At 39.5% G+C, this 21,279-nt stretch overlaps 1 protein-coding gene across 1 annotated transcript; it reads right to left on the bottom strand.

Moving 5' to 3' along the window:
• Nucleotides 1-18,933: 18,933 nt before the first annotated feature.
• Nucleotides 18,934-19,716, bottom strand: LOC126728137 (uncharacterized). The gene has a single exon (XM_050434006.1). It carries the CDS (start codon nucleotides 19,714-19,716, stop codon nucleotides 18,934-18,936), a length of 783 nt encoding a protein of 260 aa, XP_050289963.1.
• Nucleotides 19,717-21,279: the final 1,563 nt, after the last annotated feature.

Here is a 21,279-nt window from a genome sequence, read left to right as displayed (position 1 = left end):
AGAAGACCTTGATCGACATTTCAACATTTCCAGATTGAAGTAGAGAAGACCTTGATCGACATTCCAACAACTCCAGATCAAAGTAGAGAAGACCTTTGATAGATATTTCAACAACTCTAGATTGAGGTAGAGAAGGCCTTTGATCAACCTTTCAACAATTCCAGACTGAGGTAGAGAAGCCCTAGATCAACATTGCAACACTTCAAATCAAAGTAGAGAAGCCTTAGATCGACATGACAACTCCAGATCAAAGTAAAAAAGACCTTGATCGGTATTTCACCAATTCCAAATTGAAGTAGAGGAGACCTTTGATCAAACATTTCAACAATTTCATATTGAAGTAAAAAAGACTCCAATCAAAGTGGAGAAGACCTTTGACCAGCATTCCAACAACTCCAGTTTCAAGGGACAGAAGTCTTTTGATTACTTTTTGTCAAGATCGAGGTAGAGAAGTCCTTGGGTCACAGAAAGCTCCAGTTTCAAGGTAGAGAAGTCCTTTGATTACCTTTTGTCAAGATCGAGGTAGAGAACTTAGGTCGCAGATAGCTCTAATTTCAAGGTAGAGAAGTCCTTTGGTTACCTTTAGTCAAGATCGAGATAGAGAAGTCCTTGGGTCATAGACAGCTCCAATATCAAGGTAGAGAAGTTGTTTGATTAATTTTTGTCAAGATCGAGGTAGAGAAGTCCTTGGGTCGCAAACAGCTCCAATTTCTAGGTAGAGAAGTCCTTTGATTACCTTTGTTAAGATTAAGGTAGAGAAGTTTTTAGGTCACAAACAGCTCCAATTTCAAGGTAGAGAAGTCCTTTGTTTACCTTTTGTCAAGATCGAGGAAGAGAAGCCCTTAGGTCGCGACAGTTCCAGTTTCAAGGTGGAGAAGTCCTTTGGTTACCTTTTGTCAAGATCAAGGTAGAGAAGCCCTTAGGTTGCAGACAACTCCAGTTTCAAGGTAAAGAAGCCTTTTGGTTACCTATTGTCAAGATTGAGGTAGAGAAGCCCTTTGGTCGCAAACAACTCCAGTTTCAAGATCAAGATTCAAAAGTTTCTTGGTCATCCCATTTGTCAAGAATCATTTCCAGAGACATCAACTATCAGCTAAGTCCAGTATTTTCATTTTTCTGTCAAAAGATAAGGCACCAGTTCTATATTCCAAGGTTTTAGGTTCAAGGGCTAGATAATCTTTGAAAATTCAACCTCAATTAAATCATGGTAGCTAAAATAAGTGTCTTTGTTTTACATTAACATTCACTTTTCAAGCTTTGTCAATGAAGGGCATTCTATAGACACTCAATATTGCACCCATGATTTAATCAAGGAGAATGACTTGAATGACCATCCACGTACCCCGAAAATCATGAATGCATTACATGCATCAATTTGTATTTGCATTACATGCACTAATTCATTCATTGCAAATCGTAAAAATGATCTTGAGGTTCTAATGGTTGCAACGATGTTTCTGGTTTCCAAATCGGATCAAAAGATATCGCATGATCAAGTTTACACGGTCAACATGCATTGTGTCTAGGTAGGGTCGACCACACATGATTAATTTAAATTAATTCTGATTGGTTAAACAATTAAAATTAATTAAATAATTTTGTGATTGGTTTATAATTAGTGTTTAAAATTAGGATGCATGCATAGGAATTAAAGGGATGATTGGATAACAATAAAATTGTGGATAATTTGAACTTTATCAAGATTTATTTTACGGTATTCATCTACAAAATAATTGTTCTTAAAAAGCCTAAATTATCTAGAAAAGAGATAAAAAAAATCGTAGACGGAGGATGAAAACGCATTTAGGTGCAAGGACTTGTCAAAAAACCCTAGAAGAGGAGTCCAAATGGCACCTGAACACAAAAGAGTGTTTATTGTCCAAGAGCCAATTCGACACTTTTGGAGTGCCAAAGGGCACTCTAAAAGGGCCAAATTTCCCCTTTTAGGCTTTGGCCCAATGGCCTTCGGGTGACGATAAGGCATATCAATCTTTTCGCAGAAAGATGAGTCTCGATTTGCATTCTACACTTTAGGGCTATTTTTTTTTTATAGTTTTCCAACCTCTATAAATAGGGACTAAACCTCATAATTCAGCACCTTTTTTTTACACTTTGAGAGGCATACGTTTTGAAGCTCTCAAATTACTGATATTTACTGATCCTCTCTGAGATTTGCTGCTAAAATTAGAGTTTTTAGGTTTCAAAGATAACGGAATAAGTTTCTTTGAACCCTAAAACATCCACTCAAGAACAAAGAGTGTTCATGCAAGAGGTTGTTTCTATCACCCTATCCTTTTTATGCTTCTTTTATTGATGATTGTTTTTATCCATATATGAATGATTCATCATTGTTTTATTTAAAGCGTGATTATTTTTCTATGTGATTGTTGTAATCTCTTTCTTGAATGTCAATACTCTACATGTGAACAACTCTTTTTCTTAAAATAAAATAGATCTACATCTTCCTTAAATGTAGATCTAAATTTTTCTTCACAATAAAATAGATCTGCAACTTCCTTAGATGTAGCTCTGAAATTTTCTTCACAATAAAAACAGATTTGCATCTTCCTTAGATGTAGATCTGAATTTTTTTAATCAAAAATAGTTTGTGCCTCCATTAGATGCAAATTCGAACATTTTTTTATCAAAAAAATTGATTTGTATCTTCCTTAGATATAGATCTGATTTTTTCAATGCATGCAGATTTTTGAAATAAAGAAAAGATAAATCATGATTGTGGTTGTGTTTGTTTTATTTAATTCATGTTGCATGAATTTAAGTTATGCATGAAACTCTCTTCTTAAACAATCTTTTTCATTCTTTTAAAACCTATTTTTTGTTACCAAAAAACCATTTTTTTTCTTAAAAAAATAGATTTGATATTTTTCAAATCAAAAGACTTTGTTTTTATTTCCAAAAACCACTTTTCTCCGCATACCACAAAATAGATCTAGTATTTTGACAAATCAAAATCCTTTTTCTTTACCAATCAAAACAGACATGATTCTTTTCAAAAGAGACTTCACTCATAAATAAATTTGTGTGATTTAATTTTGGAGTCACATGTTCAACATATCATTCAAGACATGCATAAAATGTTACATTGGTCATAAGAGTCTAGAAGACCAGATTCTGTCTGGGCGGAATGGGTGCCTAACACCTTCCCATTTTGTAACCTAGCCTCCGAATTTAGATCTATGGTTAAGTAGATCTAGCCTTGTCTTTACTTTTTATTTTGGGTAGAATGTAACTAGGACAAAAGGCCATGTATTTTGGTAGTTTGTAACTAGGACCCAAAGCCATGTAATTTTTCAATTTTCCAAATATGTAAATTTTTATTCAATCAATGAAGAGAACAATTCAGTCATGTATTTTGTAATTAGTATTTTTTTTTCTTATTTTTTGTATAAAAAATAAGTAGCGACTCCACACCACTTACCCAAAAGAGAGGTGCCCTAAAAAGCGCTTAAAAAATATCTCTCTTTTTTTAGAGGCACCCAATTCTGGTGATCTCTCACAAGGTGGGACTGCTTCGAGATCGATTCACCATGGAAAAAAGTAAAGAAAAATAAACTCTTGAGCCTACTGCCTAGTAAAGTTTTTTCATAGACGACACCAATTGTGGGCGACAAAAACTAGCCCATGGTGAAATCTGCGGATTATAGTTGTAAGGTCCAACACAATCTATTTGTAAATGAGCAATAGAGAATAAACACTCCATAATGGGAAACTCAAATAGTTGATTTCATTGACCACACATATTTCAGATGAAGCTAAAGTGCTACAATTGGAAATTTTCTTGTTCCTGTGGTGTTACACACTCTCTCTTTTCTCAAATTGCTCACTTTTCTTCCTTCTCTCACCTCTTTTCACTATTTTTTCCACCTCCCAAATCTCTCCCAATATTTGCTTGTCTCCCACTTTTATAGTACATTCCTTGTTGTTATCTCTATAGCTATCATGTTGCCAGCCGAATTTTTAGGGATATTTTCCTCTACTTTATCGGTTTCCTCCCTTCCCTAATCTTGGAATTCTAACTTTTGGGGGGTGTTTGTACTGTTCAGGTTGTCTCACATACATTCAATGCGGCAGAGGTTAGGTGAGAACCCCCTCATTAATGCAGAGGTGAAGATATTCAATCTTCTTGCGTGTTCTGGAAGTTTCCTGTGGTTCCAGGCATTTTCTAGAAACCAAACGTGGATCATCCGTGCACCTCACCTTGAGTAAGGTTAGCTTCTTACCTTTGTCAAGAGAACTATTTTTCCGTGTTGCTTTCCTCCTTTTAGGTACTCGGGATGATCCTGTTACCTTTCTTCTATACCACATAGCCCCATGGGTCTTCCTTCAAGTATATGTGCTTGGCCCAGTTCGTTCCCTGTGGCCCAATCGTTTCTTGGGCTTGAGACTTGGATGAGGACTCTTCCACTCCCCACATTGACCATGATCAATAACTTTTAAATATATATAATAATACCCTTGAGGCCTTAACAATAATAAACATTTTTATTTAGATAATTATTTTTCTTAATATAACTCTCAGTTAGTAAGTTGTCAATTTTAAAGGAAGAATAAAAAATTAAAGAACTAAATGTAAGTATCACACTATTTACTCTTACTTATGCAAGACTTTATCCTTCTTAATTAAAATGTGAGTTAAGTTTTTTACATGAGATAGAAATTGTGATTCTCGATAATTATGTTAAAATGAATAATCATATTTTCATTTTCAAAAATTAATTATTCTAATCCCAATTTCCGCATGATATGAACATACCACCCTAATAGGATTTTTTACTCATACTAATATCTACTTTGTAACTTACCACTTAACTCAAAAGATAATTTTCTAAAGAAGTAGAAAAATCCACGTACACATTGTAATAGATGACAAGGAGTTCAATGTGAGTCATTTTGACTAATACCAAGCAGCCGCTGAAGAATGTGAAGGGATCATGTGTGTGTGTGTCTATATATATATGATGCTTTAAATCTTTAGTAGGTCTATCACTCAAACTCGCTGTCTTCTGAAAGGGGTGAAGAGTAATGAACCTACAAAAAATAAAGACACCTTTGAAGTGCACCAGTGTGGTGCCGGCCTAAGACTCTCTAAAGGTCAAGTCAGAAACTGATAATGAACTTTCTTGGAGAGGAGTTTCTAAGAAGTATTTTTTGCATATCTTGGGATTGGAGTGACTCAGTGTTTATATAGGAGCTTTTGGATAATCACATTAGTTGAATTGTAGGGATATGGAGTTATCCCCTAGCTAACATATATGTAGGAGTTGGGAATTATCCCGTAGGTGATCCAAAAGGAGTGAGGAGTTACCCTCAACTATTTCGTAGGAGATAAAGTTTATCCTATCACCAACAACCGTGTGCATGTGGGAGAGTCTTAAGCAATGTAGGCATTGTAACATGAGTTGGGTGTTTTGTTATGTCGACGCCCGGCCTTGAAAAATGGTAGCGGAAAAACCGCCATTGTGGGCCTTTGTTTGACCACCCGCCATGGTGACGCTCCCACATGCGCAAGGGGGCCCATTGGAGGCCCCTTTCTTGGATGATGATGATGGGTGTGTGCGTGTGTAACAGTGTGTGTGGCATGGTTCACGCGGGGCTTCGGGTGCTCTCTCTCTCTCTCTTTCTCAGTGGAGGAAGGTAGGTCTACCTTTAGTGTGGTGGCAAGAATCTGGGCCAAATTTTATGAGATTTACTAAAGGTAAGTGGAGTTGCCACCAATCATTGGGTTTTTCTAAGGTGTGATTGGTCACCTGTTTCTAGTTGATTTTATTACCAACCCTAGGTTAAGTAAAAGGGCATTTTTCCTAATCTAATATGGATGGCAAAAAATCTTGATTCTTAGGTCCGGAAGTTTGGTTATGTGCAGCAAAGGTGTTAGGCACCTTACAACGCTTGTCCAAGGATAGTCCTTTGTTTTGATAAAACCTTAATTTTTGGAGATTGACAATAAAAACATGATTTTGGCATTGGCTTTCAGGGATTTGCATGCATGGGTGCTTTGAGGTTTGACTTTTAAATGGGTGTGGTAGCAATCTATGCTTTCCTAAGGCTTTCGAGCAAAGTGCCAAATTTCCATGGCAAAAATTCGGTGACATGTCACCTTACATTCGGAGCAGAAATTAGGCATCGCTTGGCCTTGGGTGACATGTACTGTGACAATCACACCGGAAGGGGCAAGCAGGTATATGTATACATCCATCATGCACAATGCAAGCACACAGAACGGGAAAGTAACTGTGTTGACACCCTATTTTGCAACCCGTATTTAACCTCACATGGAGGGTAAAAGGGTAATTTCATATTGGAAATATGCATCTTGATTCTGGTCATTAGATCCTTAATCTCATTTCACCAAAATGATCTTGATGTTGTAACGATCAAATCGACTAGTCATGTGCCCTAATCGGACCATTAGATTGAAAGTTATCATCAAATCAAGTTTTAATGGCTGAGATGCACTATTACAAATTGAGTCCGACTATATGTGATTATGAGCAATTGATTTCAATTGGTTATAAATATAATCAATTTGAGATCGATGATGTGTCATAATTTGATTGGTTAGGACTACATTTTATGGTAGAGTCGCACACACTTAATTAACTAGATAGTTAAACATTAATTATTCAATGAGTAATTCGTGCAATTATCTTTTAATTAGAGTAAATTTGGAACCAATTAAGTCTGAAATGTGAGCGATTGGAGTCATTTAATATTAATTGGGAGCTAATTTGGGACCTATTAATGTTAATTGTGCTAAAACCATTTTCTAACAAATGACCTCTGCTCACCATTTCATCGATATCTCTCAGAATATTTTGAATCTGTGAATGAGGTTAATTTTTCCAGAAACTAGACATTCGGGGCTTCAATTTGAGTACAAGAATGAGACAATTTCAATCAGAATTGAGGCAGATATGATTTTTCAAAGTTGGCTCTACAAGTTGTGACAGCAACTACGGGAAAACCGAACTTTGCTTACTCTTCACTCTCATCAATCTCCACATTTAATGCACCAGATTTCCCCAAAGGCTAAAATGAGGTCTAGGTTCATGATTCCTTGTCAACCCTCATTAAATGGCATTCCATTCATATTTCCTCCACCACTACTATATAAACCCACCCTCTCCTTCATTCCAAGACACAAAAAAACCCCATTCTCTTCTCTTCTCTTGAGTTCTAGTGAAGTTGAGTAGTCTTGTCATATCTTGGTCTTCCTGAAACTCAAGGTATTGAGTGAGACTCACTCTCTCTCTCCTAGATCTTCTTTTCCTCCACCCTTAGGACCTCCATCAAGAGTCCCCTCCTCCACCATATAAATCTTGCATGAAGGTAAATCCCCTTCCCTAACTGTTTGTTTATGTTGCCATGATGAGAATTTAATATTAAAGCATGATAATTCCCTTGAATATGTTTGAATGTTCTTAATTGTCCTTATGTATTCTTCACATGTTCTTGGTTGTTCATCACATGTTCATGCATATCACTAGATTTAATCTTAGATCCACATAAAAAATATGAAAAACATGTTTGTTTAGTAATTCTTTCAAATCCTTGAATCTAGGTTATCACCATCCACACACATTCACTAGAATTTATTTTTTCAATTCTTAATAAATTGAATTAGGGTTTATCACACGCACACACATTAAATTCAACATGCAAATTGATTGATAACATATTAGATGATGTGATATGAATGTTGGCCACCATAGTCTAGAAGACCGGTTTCACCGGGCAAGGTGGGTGCCTAACACCTTCCCACCTTGTAACATAGCCTCCGAGCTTAGATCAAGGGTTAGTAGATCAAATGCTTATCCATGTAATTTTCAATTTCTAGATTGTAACTAGGAAACAAAGCCATGTACTTTATCTTAGATTGTATTTAGGACCAAAGCCATGTAATTTTCCTATGATCAATGTAAATTCAATTTCAAATTAATAAAATGAATAATTTTTCAATTATAGTTTTCTTATTTTTCCAACAATTAAATAAGTGGCGACTCCATTGTAAAACCCTTAATCTAAAGGGGGAAATATAGCTAGTTGAACCTCCATTTTGAGAGGCAATAACACGACTCCACCCATTCACGTAGGTTTGGCTCAACATCCTATAAAAACGGGCTGGGGGCGCGGTCTCTCACAAACTGCCTACATCCCTAGAGCATGGCCCAAAATATAGGTGTAGGAAAGTACACAAGGGTCACCATACTCTAGAGATGATGACGAATGGTACATGGCATGATATACCTAATACAACCCATCTAAGAGAAAAAGGAAGGAGGAAGGAAGGGCGGGTTTAAAGAGTACAAAACCAAATGGGAAAAGCTAGATCCCTAAACCTACTGAACACAGCCGCTCAGCTTATATTGACATGCTCGCATCCGCACCCTTTTTGCTTGCGCTTGGGAGACTATGCCTTAGCTTTAAGTGTCCTTGCTTCATGTGTATATATGCAAAGGCAAAGACAAGAAATTAGTAGACAAGCAATGGAAGGAAAAAAATGCAAAGTGCATATGAAGGAGGCATAAAGTGGATAAGTATGATAGACATGGCAAGCAAAGAAACAAGAAAGCAAGCAAACAAGCAAGAAGACAAACAAGCAAGAAAGCAAACAAAAGGTGGTGTCTGCAAGGGACAAATGTATTGAAGCATGGACGACACACTAGCAAGCAAGACTCATGCATGAACATGTAAGCAAGCATGTAAAGATGCATAAATAGCCAATGAGTGGCACAAGTAAGCATGGCAAGCATATCATTGCACGGAGTGGAAAAAGGAAAAGGTATGCACGAAGCAAACAGCATCATGGTGATACATCCCAAATGGCTACATCCAAACAAGGCCCCATGGGCATCAGATGTAACCACACAACCACAAACCCACTAAGGGCATCAATCATGGCAAAGCTTAGAACTAGAGAGGCTAACACAAGCATAAAGCATAGAAGAAAGCAAGCATAGACATGCAAACAAGGGTGATCCAAACCCTTTTATGTGGGCCTTGGTGTATGGACAATGACAAAGACCATAGGGTTTAGATCGGGTTCTAACTATTAGGCCAAAACACAAGAAAGAAAGACAAAGCAACAAAAGGGCTACAATAGCAAATGGCATGACAAACAAGGTCTAGGCCTAAGCACATAAACAAGGCATGAAGCACGCAAGCACATAGATGATGGCATAAAGCATGTAGAGAACATCGATCTAAGCATGTAAACACATCGATCTACACACATAAGCATGGAAATATGCATGTAGGCATGTAAAAGCCTAGCACATAGACATGGAAGAACATGGATTGAAGCATACTAGCATGTGAAGACAAGGATCTAACCATATAACATGGAAATAAACACATAAACACATAGATCCAAGCAAGGCATAGCCAAAAACATCATACAAGCATGTGAGCATGTAACCCTATACGTTTTTAGACCCTTTAAAACACAACCAGATTAACCTAGTTAATTAGCCAAGTGATTACTTAGTCAAATTAATCAGATCTAGGTTAACACAAATATACCATATCATTGTAAAGTGCGTAAAATAAAGAACACAAAGATATGATGACCCAGGAAAACCAAACTGGTAAAAACCTGGGGGGGGTTTAACCTTGCTATCCTCAAGGTAAAACGAATTCACTATGAAAGAATTAAAGTTTGTACAATAGAACTTAGATCACTAACATTCTATTGCTACCTCAAGTAGAAAACTTACTACCACGACCCCATGATAGCTCCGAGTCCACGGACTACTTCTTTCTTGAATTCACAGCAAGTACAAGCACCCCTGCTTGTGTATCTTTAAGCTCTTATTGTAGTAACTTAATCGATCACCAAGTTCTTGACATAATCTTGAATCTTGGAAACCCTAAGTATGTGTGAAGGCAAACACCTCTTGATCTCACAAAAGATTCACACACACAGCATAAGGAGCAACCAAAAATGTGGCTAGGGTTTTCCCTTTTATACTTAAGAAAAACATAAAACCCTACACGTTAAACGGGCTTGGGCTGAGTTGGAAAATTCTGCAGAAAAAAAATTTGCATAAGCTTCGATAGATCAAGTCTAATTCTCGATCGATCGAGTCAGGCAGATTTACATAACAAATCCTACAGCTACTTGATTCCAACTTTACATACAACCACATACTTTGAGCAAGTCTAAACAAGACTAAAACATTTTGATCATGGTTTGCCAACAATACAAATTGAAGTTCTAATACATTTAAACCTAAAGTCTTAGAACCCAACAAACCCTAACATCAACCAAGGAAAAAAAGAGGAACAAAACATAGGAAAACATGGCATAAGGTACAAATCATGTAGATATAAACATATAAGCATGTAAGGATGTAAATCTAAGCATGAACATGGCAAAAAGCATGGAGATTTAGGCCAGAAACACAAATTAAGCAAGCAACATGTTAGGAAAGCAATAAATCATGTTATAAGGCATAAAAGCAAAATAAATACTAGAAAAAAGATTTAGAATGTTAGGGGTGTGGATAGTAGCTAAAAAGCTACATCCACACCCCAAAACCCCAAATCCAAACTGTAGAATCAAGGAGAGGAAGATTGGGTATAAGAACAATACCTTGTATTTTTGGTGAAGAAGGAAAAATCAAGAGACTTCAATGTGTTTTTGTGTGTGTGTGTGTGTGTGTTTGAAAGACAAGAAAAATGAGCAGAAAGCATCTAGGCAGAGCACACCAGTGAGACCCCTTTTTTATGGCTTGAAGGGTGCTTAGGGCTTTTTATAGCCCTAGCACTCTTTTCGAGGCTGCAGCCCTTTAAAGGCCACCACCTCCAAAAGGCCATGGATTGGGTTGATCTTGACACCCCTAGAAAGATTTTGACTTCCTGTTTCTAATAAGGTATGGATCTTGAAAATCAAACGATCTGATCAAATGTTATGGCTCTCGGAAGTTAGTAGTGCATCGATTGGTGTATTATCCCGGTTTTCGTGATATCTCGGCCATTCTAACTCCGATTTCGACCCATGAATAGTTTTTGGAATGAGAATTTGATAATCTTCATAATGGCATTGGTTTTACCCGTTCTAACAGCCAGATCAAAATTAGGGTTTTTGGGCCCACCCAAGATCAACTTCAGGTCAAACTTGGTCAAAGTGACCAAAAATCTCCGAGAAGCTCGGATTTTATGTAAAATTATGAAAAGTATTGTTTTGTGAGAGTTTTGACCTCGTTTTACCTTCGGTCAAACCTAGGGTTGACCAGGGGCATTTTGGTCATTTTAGCTTAAAAAGGCACTTTAGGTGCTCCAATGTCCGAACGGGTTGCGCCACGTCATTCTGGATGTTCTTGCGGCCGCATGGAGAGAAAATAATATTTTTGGATTTTTTGGAGTCCGCACGCAAATCGAGGGAAAACAAAATATGGTATCAACAAGTTGCACTCATCAGCTTTTAGCCATGCCATGTGTATATGTTGGTCGCGTTTGGTCTTCCACTTCTGGTGAGTAGGTGCTCTTCGGAAGAACAACTTATTTAGGAAGAGTAGCACCTTCCCGAAGGGTTGCTATGGGGTTAGTCAAAATATTCCTCATTAACTGCCCCCTATTCTGTGTTCATCCCTTCTGTGGGCGAGCCACATAATTATTTATTTATTTTTTATTCTTACCCTTTTTTTATGCACGACACGTGGCGGCCCAGGATAGGCCAAAATCCCTTTTAGGTCTCTTTTACTTTCAAAATTTTCATCTAAAACTTCAGAACTCATTTGGTCATTTGCTTTGTACTCGTTTGTTCCCAACTTGTCTAAGCCCTACTCGTCTGAAACTTTTGACTCCCACTAGTTGTGGTCGTCCTCTTTCGTGGACGACCGTGGGTTGCCATGGAGTATTAGTACGGATTCTCTTGATGATGTGCTGTCCTTAGAGTCATCACACACAGGTCCATTTGGAGATGTGCTGTGAAAAGGCTTTTCTAGTTCTGAATCTTCTGAATTTAGTAGTGAAGTCGAGTCGTCCGGCTATGCTTCAATGAGTAGGGATGATGGTACTCCTACGCTTGAGGGCCTTGATCGTCCCTTTATCCTACCTGACGAATAGGAGGTGAACAAGTATTGTTCCTCTCTTTCTGACCAAAGGTTGACTAAGTTAAGGTCTGAATTTCAAATTCCTCATAACGTGCCTACTAGGATAGTTGCAGTTGGTGAGAGATGTTATTCCCGTGATGGTGAGGGTTTTGGACTTTATAAGGCATCCTTCGTAAGTGGGCTAAGATTTCCACTTAATGAGCTTACTAGGAAGTTACTTAAGAAGTTATGTATTGCCATATCCCAACTAGCATGCAACTCCTAGTGTGCTTTTATGGGGTTCAAATCCTCTGGGTGATTATGAGTGAGGGTCTTAAAGCTCTTTCCTTGGATAAATTTTTGTACTGTTACAAGCCCTTTCACGTTCGTAAGGCCGAAAGGATGTATTATTTTAAATGTAGAAAGAGGGAGCGTCAATTAGTCACTAAGATTCCTTCGTCTAATAGAGACTGGAAAGAGAAATTTTTCTTTGTGCCTAGGTCAAATTGGGCATGTAGACCTGATGAGGTTGCTATTACAGAGCCAGTAGACTATACTTGGGGGATATTGCCAAAGTCTGGTGAGTTGCCTATTTAGCTTACTTGTTCGCTTTGTTGACTTGCTCTTGATTTCCTAACTCGCTTGTCATTTTTCAGCTTAGGTTTTGCCAAGGCTGACTACAGAGTAGCTAGGAAGAATAGAAAGGGTAACAAGCTTCTTGATTGTGGAGTGCAATTGAAGGACTTTAATTATAGTGGACAACCTTCATAGATACTGCTCAAGACCTATTCCCTCTGCTGCAGCTCGTCGTCGCGAGAACAATTCTCAAAACCCTTGTTCTTTTCCTTTTTAGAGTATGCACTAACATCCATTTTGCAGAGATGGAGGCAGGTGCAGCCAAGAAAAACAAAAGGGTTCAAGAGGCGACTGCTCTTGCTACAGCAGCAATTAAGGAGGGGAAGCTCCAACTTCCTAAGCCTGGTGACAAAAGGAAGTTTGGTGTGGATACATCCCCAAAACCCTTTGGTACCATCACTCGTCCAAAGGAGACTCCTTCTCATCCTTTCGTGACTCCTAGTCGTCTGGCTTTGGTTGAGTGCCCAAGAGCGCCTAGTCGAGGAAAAGGTCCTCTTACTCCTCCCAAACCTCCCTTGCTCATAAATGATGCTACCTATGTTGTGGAGCAAGTCAAGTCCATTATCAAGGAGGAGGACATTGATGACTGTGATGAGTATGCTCCTACAACTATTGAGGAGTCTGGGCTGCATGACCTTGCTAAGGTATTCCCACTTCATCTTCATTTTTTTTTTTTTTTTTTTTTTATAAATTTTTTAACTTTAGCTACTCATCCCTTTCTTATTCGTCCCTTACTTATTCGTCTCCTCATTCATCTTCTTCTTACTCGTTTATTCGTCTGTTTTTCAGGCCATTATGAGAATGAAGACTCCTGAGTTATGGTGCAGGGACTACGAGGACCAGATGGCCAACCTTTGGAAGCGTGTGAAAAATAATAATGAAGTCATCAAAGAGTTGAAGGGGTCTGTTACCCCCTTAAAGGAAAAAAAAGTTGCTTTTTCGGGAGGTAAAGTGAAGGAGCTCAAGGAGTGATGCTCTTCTCAGGTTGATCTCTTCATTACTGCCAAGGAGGAAAAGACATGCCTCTCTAAGGAGTTAGAAAAACTTTGAGGGGAGTTGAGCAACGCTGAATCAAATGCCATTGCCAAGTATTCTTCCTCACAAGAGTACCTTAACAATTTGGGCATTCAGTATGTATGAGGGTTTGAACAATTCTTAGCACAAGCTTTTGCAACCTTCAAGGACTTAGATTTTTCCAAAGATTGAAATCTATGCTGAAGGGGGTTCTACTTAGATTTATCTAAGACAATGGGTCCTTGATTTTTAGACTTGTTTAACTTTATTGAATGTATGAACTTTCGTTAATTTTTCAATTCACTTCTTCTTGTCTTTAGTAGTCTTGCTATGACTAGCATAGTTGGTGTTACTTGTTAAGCCTTGTGGGGCTCGAGAGTAGACAACTCTCCTACTCGTCCACTTTTTACTCATCAGTTTTTTTTTTTTTTTTTTTTTTTTTTTTTTTTTTTTTTTTCAGCACTTAGGAGTAGGCAAGTTTTCTTACTCATACACTTTTGTTGCTTGCTAGGTTTTATTGGGGTTTTAGGAGCAAGTCTTTTTATTCGTCAGCTCTTCTGGTCATCACCTTTTGGTGGTGACTAGGAGCAAGCCTTTTTACTTTTCAGCTTTGCTAGTTGTCACCTTTTGGTGGTGACTAGGAGCAAGCCTTTTTACTCTTCAGCTTTGATGGTCGTCACCTTTTGGTGATGACTAAGAGCAAGTCTTTTTACTCTTCAGCTTTGTTGGTCGTCTGTCCACCTGTAAGTAACTTAATGTAGACTATCCACCAGTGGGCGACTTTGGTCATTTGTCCACCCGGAGGTGACTTTGGTCGTCTGTGCATCTGTAGGCGACTTAGTGTAGATCGTCCACCCATGGGTGACTTAATGTAGACAGTCCACCCATTGGTGACTTTAGTTGTCTATCCAGCCATAGGTAACTTAATGTAGACCGTCCACTTGTAGGCGACTTTGGTCGTCTGTCCACCCGTAGTCAACTTAGTGTAAATCGTCCACCCGTGGGCGACTTTGGTTGACCGCTTTCATACGTCATAAGGGGTGAAAAATAATTCTATTCAAAGGACAAACTCATGTTGAAATAAAATAAAATCTCAAAAATAAAGGAGTATCACCAAACTATAGGCTGTATCAAATCCTAACATTCATGAGTAGCGTATGAAAAAAAAAGGGGGAAAAAAAGAAGAAGATCAAAATGACAACAACTATAGGAGACGTCCTACTGATAATACTTCCTTAGATGCTTGGCGTTCCATGAGTGAGGTAGCTTCTGCCCGTCCAGTGTCTCCAAGTGGTAAGCGCCTCTTCTGAAGCAGTCGACGACCTAATAAGGTCCTTCCCGATTTGGGCTTAGCTTTCATTGCGATAGGTCTCTGGTGGCAAGGGTTACTCTTCTTAGGACTAGTTCTCCTCTATTGAAGTGTCTGGGCTTTACCCTCTTGTTGTAGTGCATAGTCATGAGGTTCTGATACCAAGCCAGCCTTTGCTCCGCAACTGTTTTGACTTCATCCAGCAAGTCCAGGTTGATGCACAATTCTTTGTTGTTGCTTTCCTTGTTGTAGTGATCCACTCTAAGGCTAGTGAGCCTTACCACTGCTGGTATCACCGCGTCAGTGCCAAACACAAGCTTGAATGAGGTCTCTCCAGTTGGAGTTCGTGTTGTTGTGCGGTATGCCTAGAGGACACAAGGGAGTTTGTTTGACCATATTCCTTTTGCTTGCTTGAGGCGAGTCTTGATTAGTTTGAGTAGGGATCGGTCCGCCACTTCTACTTGTCCATTAGGTTGAGGATGTGCTGGTGAAGAGTAGTGATTCTTGATCGACAACTATTGACAAAAGTCTTGAAATGCCTCATTGTCAAACTACTTTCTGTTGTCAGAGACTAGCACTCTTGGTATTCCAAAGTGGTAAACATTTTTTTTCAATACAAAATTCCTAATATTCCTTTCTGTGATGGTGGCTAAAGGCTCAGCCTCAACCCATTTCGTAAATTAGTCGATGTCGACTACAAGGAACTTGAGTTGCCACGCTATTGTTGGGAATGGACCCATTATGTTTAGTCCCCACTACGCAAAGGGCCATGGAGATGTCACAGGAGTAAGCTATTTTGGTGGTAGTCGAGGGATGCTATTGAAGCGTTGGCATTTATCACATGCTCTAACATAGGACTGGGCGTCCTTCTGCATAGTAGGCTAGTAGTATTTGGCTTGTATAAGCTTTTGAATAAGGGAGCAAGCCCCCGCATGATTACCACAAATACCCTTATGTACTTCTCTCATTACGTAATTTGCTTCGTCCGGGGCTAAGCACCTTAAGTATGGAAGAGTGAAACTCCTTTTATAGAGTATGTCTCCTATCAAGATGAAACAAGATTCCCAAATCTTCAGCTTTCTTGCACTGAGATGGTCATCGGGAAGTTGTCCCTCTTTTAGGTATGAGAGGATGGGGACCATCCAGTCGACCCCTGGTGGAATTGCTTGCACTTCTATCTAATCCGTAGCAGGTGCAAACTATACAAATGAGAGCACTCCTTCGTCTAGTATCATGCCCTCAGCTGAAGCGGCCTTGGTTAGACGATTAACATTTGCATTTTCTTCCCTTGGGATTTGCATGAATCTTTTGTCTGAGTTACGACTCACGTGCTGCTTCACGAGGCCCAAGTATTTCCTCATGCACTCTCCTCTTGCCTCATAGTCTCCATTGACTTATCTAGTGATCACTTGGGAGTCACAACAGATGACCATTGAAGATGCCCCGATAGCTCTAGCCAAGTTGAGACTAGTGAGGCATGTCTCATATTCGTCCTCATTATTCGTCATCTGAAATTCAAGCCTCATAGCACACTCTATCACGTCACCCTCTGGTGATTTTAGTATGACATCAACTCCACCGGCATGCTTGTTGGACGAGTCATCAATATTGACGACCCATGGTGCTACCCTCATTCCTCACCTTCCCCATCGCCTGTAGGTGTGAATTCTGCCACAAAGTATGCCAAAGCTTATGCTTTGATGGTTGTTCTTGGCCGGTACTACGCATCAAACTCGCTCAGTGTGATGGCCCAAATGACTGTTCTTCCTGTTGCATCAAGGCTATTCATCGGTTTCTTTAGTGGTCTGTTTGTCAGGATGATTATGGTATGAGCTTGAAAGTATGGCTTGAGCTTGTAGGCAGTCATAACCAGGGCAAGAGCCATTTTCTTAATAGGGGGTATCTCTCTTCGGCTCCCTTCAAAGCTTTACTAGTGTAGTACACATGCATCTATGCCCTTTCTTCTTCTCTAATCAAGGCTGAGTTGATAGTAGTAGGTGATACTGCCAAATAAAGGAAAAGCTCCTTATTCGGTTTTGACGGGCTGAGTAAGGGGGGAGACGACAAGTAAGTCTTTAGCTTCTCGAAGGCCCTTTGACAATCATCAGTCCATTTGAAGGCTTTCTTCAATGTTTTAAAAAATGGTAGGCATTTTTCTATTGCTCTTGACACAAACCTGTTGAGAGCTGCTACTCTTCCATTCAAGCTTTATACTTCCTTCATGTTCTTAGGAGGTTCCATATCCAAAATGGCTCGAATTTTTTCTGGATTAACTTCAATGCCCTGATATGAAACCATGAAACCTAGAAATTTGCCCGACGTGACACCAAATGCACACTAGTTTGGGTTGAGCTTTAGGTTATAACGTTGGAGCATTTCAAATGTTTCTTGAAGGTCATCCAAGTTCTGACTCTCTTCCTTGCTCTTCACTAGCATATCATCTACATACACTTCCACGTTCCTTCCTATTTAGGGTTGAAACATCTTGTTCACTAGCCATTGGTAGGTAGCCCCAGCATTCTTTAGGCCAAATGGCATGACTTTGTAGCAAAACAACCCTTGGCTAGTGACGAAGGACATCTTCTCTTGATCAGAATCATGCATCTTAATCTGGTTGTACCCCGAGAAAGCGTCCATGAAGCTTAAGAGTTGATGACTAGCTGTAGAGTCTACCAATTGATCTATATGTGGAAGGGGGTAACTATCTTTTGGGAATGCTTTGTTTAGATTAGTAAAATCTACGCACATCCTCCACTTACCATTAGCTTTTTTGACCATCACCATATTAGAGAGCCAATCCGGATAGTAGACCTCTCTAATAAACCCTAGGGCTAGTAGTTTATGCACTTCGTCAGCTATGGCTTCATTTCTTTCGGGGGTGAAGACATGCCTCTTTTGTTAGATTGGAGGGAAAGATGGCAACATGTTGAGACTGTGAACCATTATTCTTGGTTCAATTCCTAGCATGTCCTTATGACCCCATGCGAACACATCGATGTTACTCTTTAAGAAGAGTACCAACTCTTGATGAGTTATGTCTGGTGCATGAGTTCCTACATGTATAACCTTTTTGGGGTGATCATTGTCCAGAGTAACTTCTTCTAGTTTCTCCATTGGCTTTACTACTAATCATCGATCTTCAATGCTCATGGTGGACAATTGTTCTTCCATGTCGAGCATGGCTACGTAGCATTCCCTTGCGGCGGCCTGATCTCCTTTTTCTTCTCCTACACCGTACTCCGTAGGAAACTTAACTAAGAGGTGATATGTTGAAGTGGTGGCTCTCAATATGTTAAGAGTTGGTCTTCTGATTATGGCATTGTAGGCCAAAGAGCAATTGACTACCAGAAAGTCGACGCTCTTAGTTCGCTGTCTTGGGTACGCGCCAATGGTGATGGCCAGGGTGACTGTTCCAATTGGGTGCACTTTCATTCCTCCAAAGCCCAACAACGAGGTGTCTGCTGGCTTGAGCAACTCCTTATCAATCTTCATTTGTTGAAATGCTGGGCAATAAAGGATGTCTGCGTAACTCCTGCTGTCTACCAAGACTCGCATAGTGGTGTAATCAGCTATTGTCAGGGTGATCACCAAGGCATCGTCATGCGGGTGATGGAGCCACTTGGCATCTTCTTCGGTAAAAGTGATGGGAGAGTCCTCCATCCTACATTGCTTAGGAAGTTGTCCAATAATTTGAACACTCTGTACCATCTACAAGTATGCTTTCTTTGACGCCTTAGAAGTTCCACCTGATGCCGAGCCTCCTAAAATTACTTTTATCTCTCCTAGAGGTGCTATAGATCACTCCTCTACTCTCCTTGGGTGTTCCACTCCTTGAGGTGGTTGCTCATCTGTCTTGCCTCTAACAAATCGTTGTAGGTTTCCTTTCCTGATGAGGGCTTTGATCTGACTCTTTAACTCTTAGCAGTTGGAGGTATTGTGACCATAATCACGGTGGAAGCAATAGTTCTTATCCCTAGACCGCTTGTTTAGGTCTCCCTTTGGCTTTTCTGGACATCCAAGCAGGGGATCATCTCCAATTTGCATCTGCACTTGATCCAGGGGAATGTTCAAGGGAGTGAAGTTAATGATTCGTCCAGAAGGAGGCTTCATCCTCCTATCATCCTTCCTCCCTTCGTAGCAGGAGGTCGTCTTCCTAGCATCAGATCGAGCATCCTTCATGTTGTCTCTCTTCCTCTTACCCTTCCTGTCCTTTCGAGCGATAAGCGCATCTTCTACATTCATGTACTTTGTTGCTTTAAAAAGTATATTAACCATAGTCTTTGGCTTATTCTTCAGCACCAAGAAGCAGAACTCTCCTTCCTTGAGCCCACTAGAGAAAGCAATTACAAGGACCATCTTATTCGCTTCATCTATCAGCAAGGCTTCTTTGTTAAATCGAGTGACATATGATCTCAAGCTCTCGTCTTCTCTCTGCCTAATCTTCATCAATGCGTGCATCGAGCGTTTATGCCTTTGTCCCTTGATAAAGTGGGTGACGAAGCTATTGCTCATCTCTTTGAAGGTCGATATAAAGTTTGGCTTGATCTTAATGAACCAAACTTGTGCTGACCCTTTAAGGGTAGTAGGGAAAACCCTACACATTATCTCATCAGGGACACCTTGAAGGTAAATGAGAGTCTTGAAAGATTCAAGATTGTCAAGCAAGTCTTTTGCCCCATTGTAAGATTCTAAAGTCAACATCCGAAACTTTGGTGGTAAAGGGCAGGATGTAATCTGTGCTATGAAAAGGGAATCAGTGTGGTGTACCAAGTCATCCAGTGTGGCCGTTCATCCCTTCATAGCGTTCATCCTGAGGTCCATCTTGTCCTTCATCGCCTTCATCTCGTCTTCCCATCACGTCTTGCCTACGTCTAGTCTTCAAGGTGGTGCGTCTTCTCTTCTGGTTTGCCTACTAGGCACATTGCTCTCTGCCTTGCCCTCTTCGCGACATTCATTTCCGGTCTAGTGATTGTTGCTGCGCTCTTGATGATTGTTGGGTTCGAGCTGTTGCTCTCGCAATTGTTCAACTTGTATTTCCAGCACTTGGTTTTGCAACATTAAGGCTTCATTCTGCTGCATAAGTTGTTCTACTGTAGCTAAAAGTGTTTGCAGTTGCTTCTCTATAGCAGTGGGGGAATTTCCAATTTTAGGGTTGACTGATGCCATTGATCGAGTTTGGACCACAAGACCTTTTGTCTCAGGGATAAAGCGATGGCTAATCGCTCGTTTCCCACAGACGGCGCCAACTGATGATGCTCTAAATCTTCAGTAGGTCTATCACCCAAACTCATTGTCTTCCGTGAGGGGTGAAGAGTAGTGAACCTACAAAAAATAAAGACACCTTTGAAGTGCACCGATGTGGTGCTAGCCTAAGACCCTTTGAATGTCAAGTCAGAAACTGATAATGAACTTTCTTGGAGAGGAGTTTCTGAGAAGTATTTTTTGCGTACCTTAGGATTGGAGTGCCTCAGTGTTTATATAGGAGCTTTTGGATAATCTCATTAGCTGAATTGTAGGGATATGGAGTTATCCCCTAGCTAACGTGTAGGAGTTGGGAACTATCCTGTAGATGATCCACAAGGAGTGAGGAGTTACCCTCAGCTCTTTTGTAGGAGATAAAGTTTATCCTATCACCGGCAGCCATATGCATGTGGGAGAGTCTTAAGCAATGTAGGCATTGCAACATGAGTTGGGTTTTGGTTGTACTTGTCAGCTTTTAGCCATGCCATGTGTACATGTTGGTCGCGTTTGGTCTTCCACTTATAGTGAGTAGTTGCTCTTCGGAGGACCAACTTATTTGGGAAGAATAGCACCTTCCCGAAGGGTTGCTTGGGATTAATCAAAATATTCCTCATCAATATAAAAAAAAAAAAAAATATATATATATATATATATAGTCATCAAAGCTCCAGGTGTGCATAGAGATCACCCATCCCACTCGAGTTACCATGGGACATGTTGAAACTTTTATTTATTTATTTATTATTAGCTAAGGGACATGATGTAACATAATTAAATAAGCAGCTTAGCTCAAATTTCACACAACATATTTATCCAAAAAAAAAAAAAAAAAAAAAAAAACAACAACTAAAATACTATTTCTATCACCAAACTTTATGAATTTCATTTTTTGTCTCTAATCTTTTAAAAGTGTATTTATCATCCCTAAACTTTTTAAAAAGCTTTTTTCAATAATTTAAGTACAAAAAAAATAGAGAAAAAAAAGGACTTGTTTCAATAATTTAGGGATGAAAAAACACTACA

The sequence above is a fragment of the Quercus robur genome, chromosome 5, assembly GCF_932294415.1.
Source record: "Quercus robur chromosome 5, dhQueRobu3.1, whole genome shotgun sequence".
NCBI classification, from domain to species: domain Eukaryota; kingdom Viridiplantae; phylum Streptophyta; class Magnoliopsida; order Fagales; family Fagaceae; genus Quercus; species Quercus robur.
The sequence above is the reverse complement of the archived record's forward strand: the minus strand, read 5'-3'. Positions and strand labels throughout refer to the sequence as shown.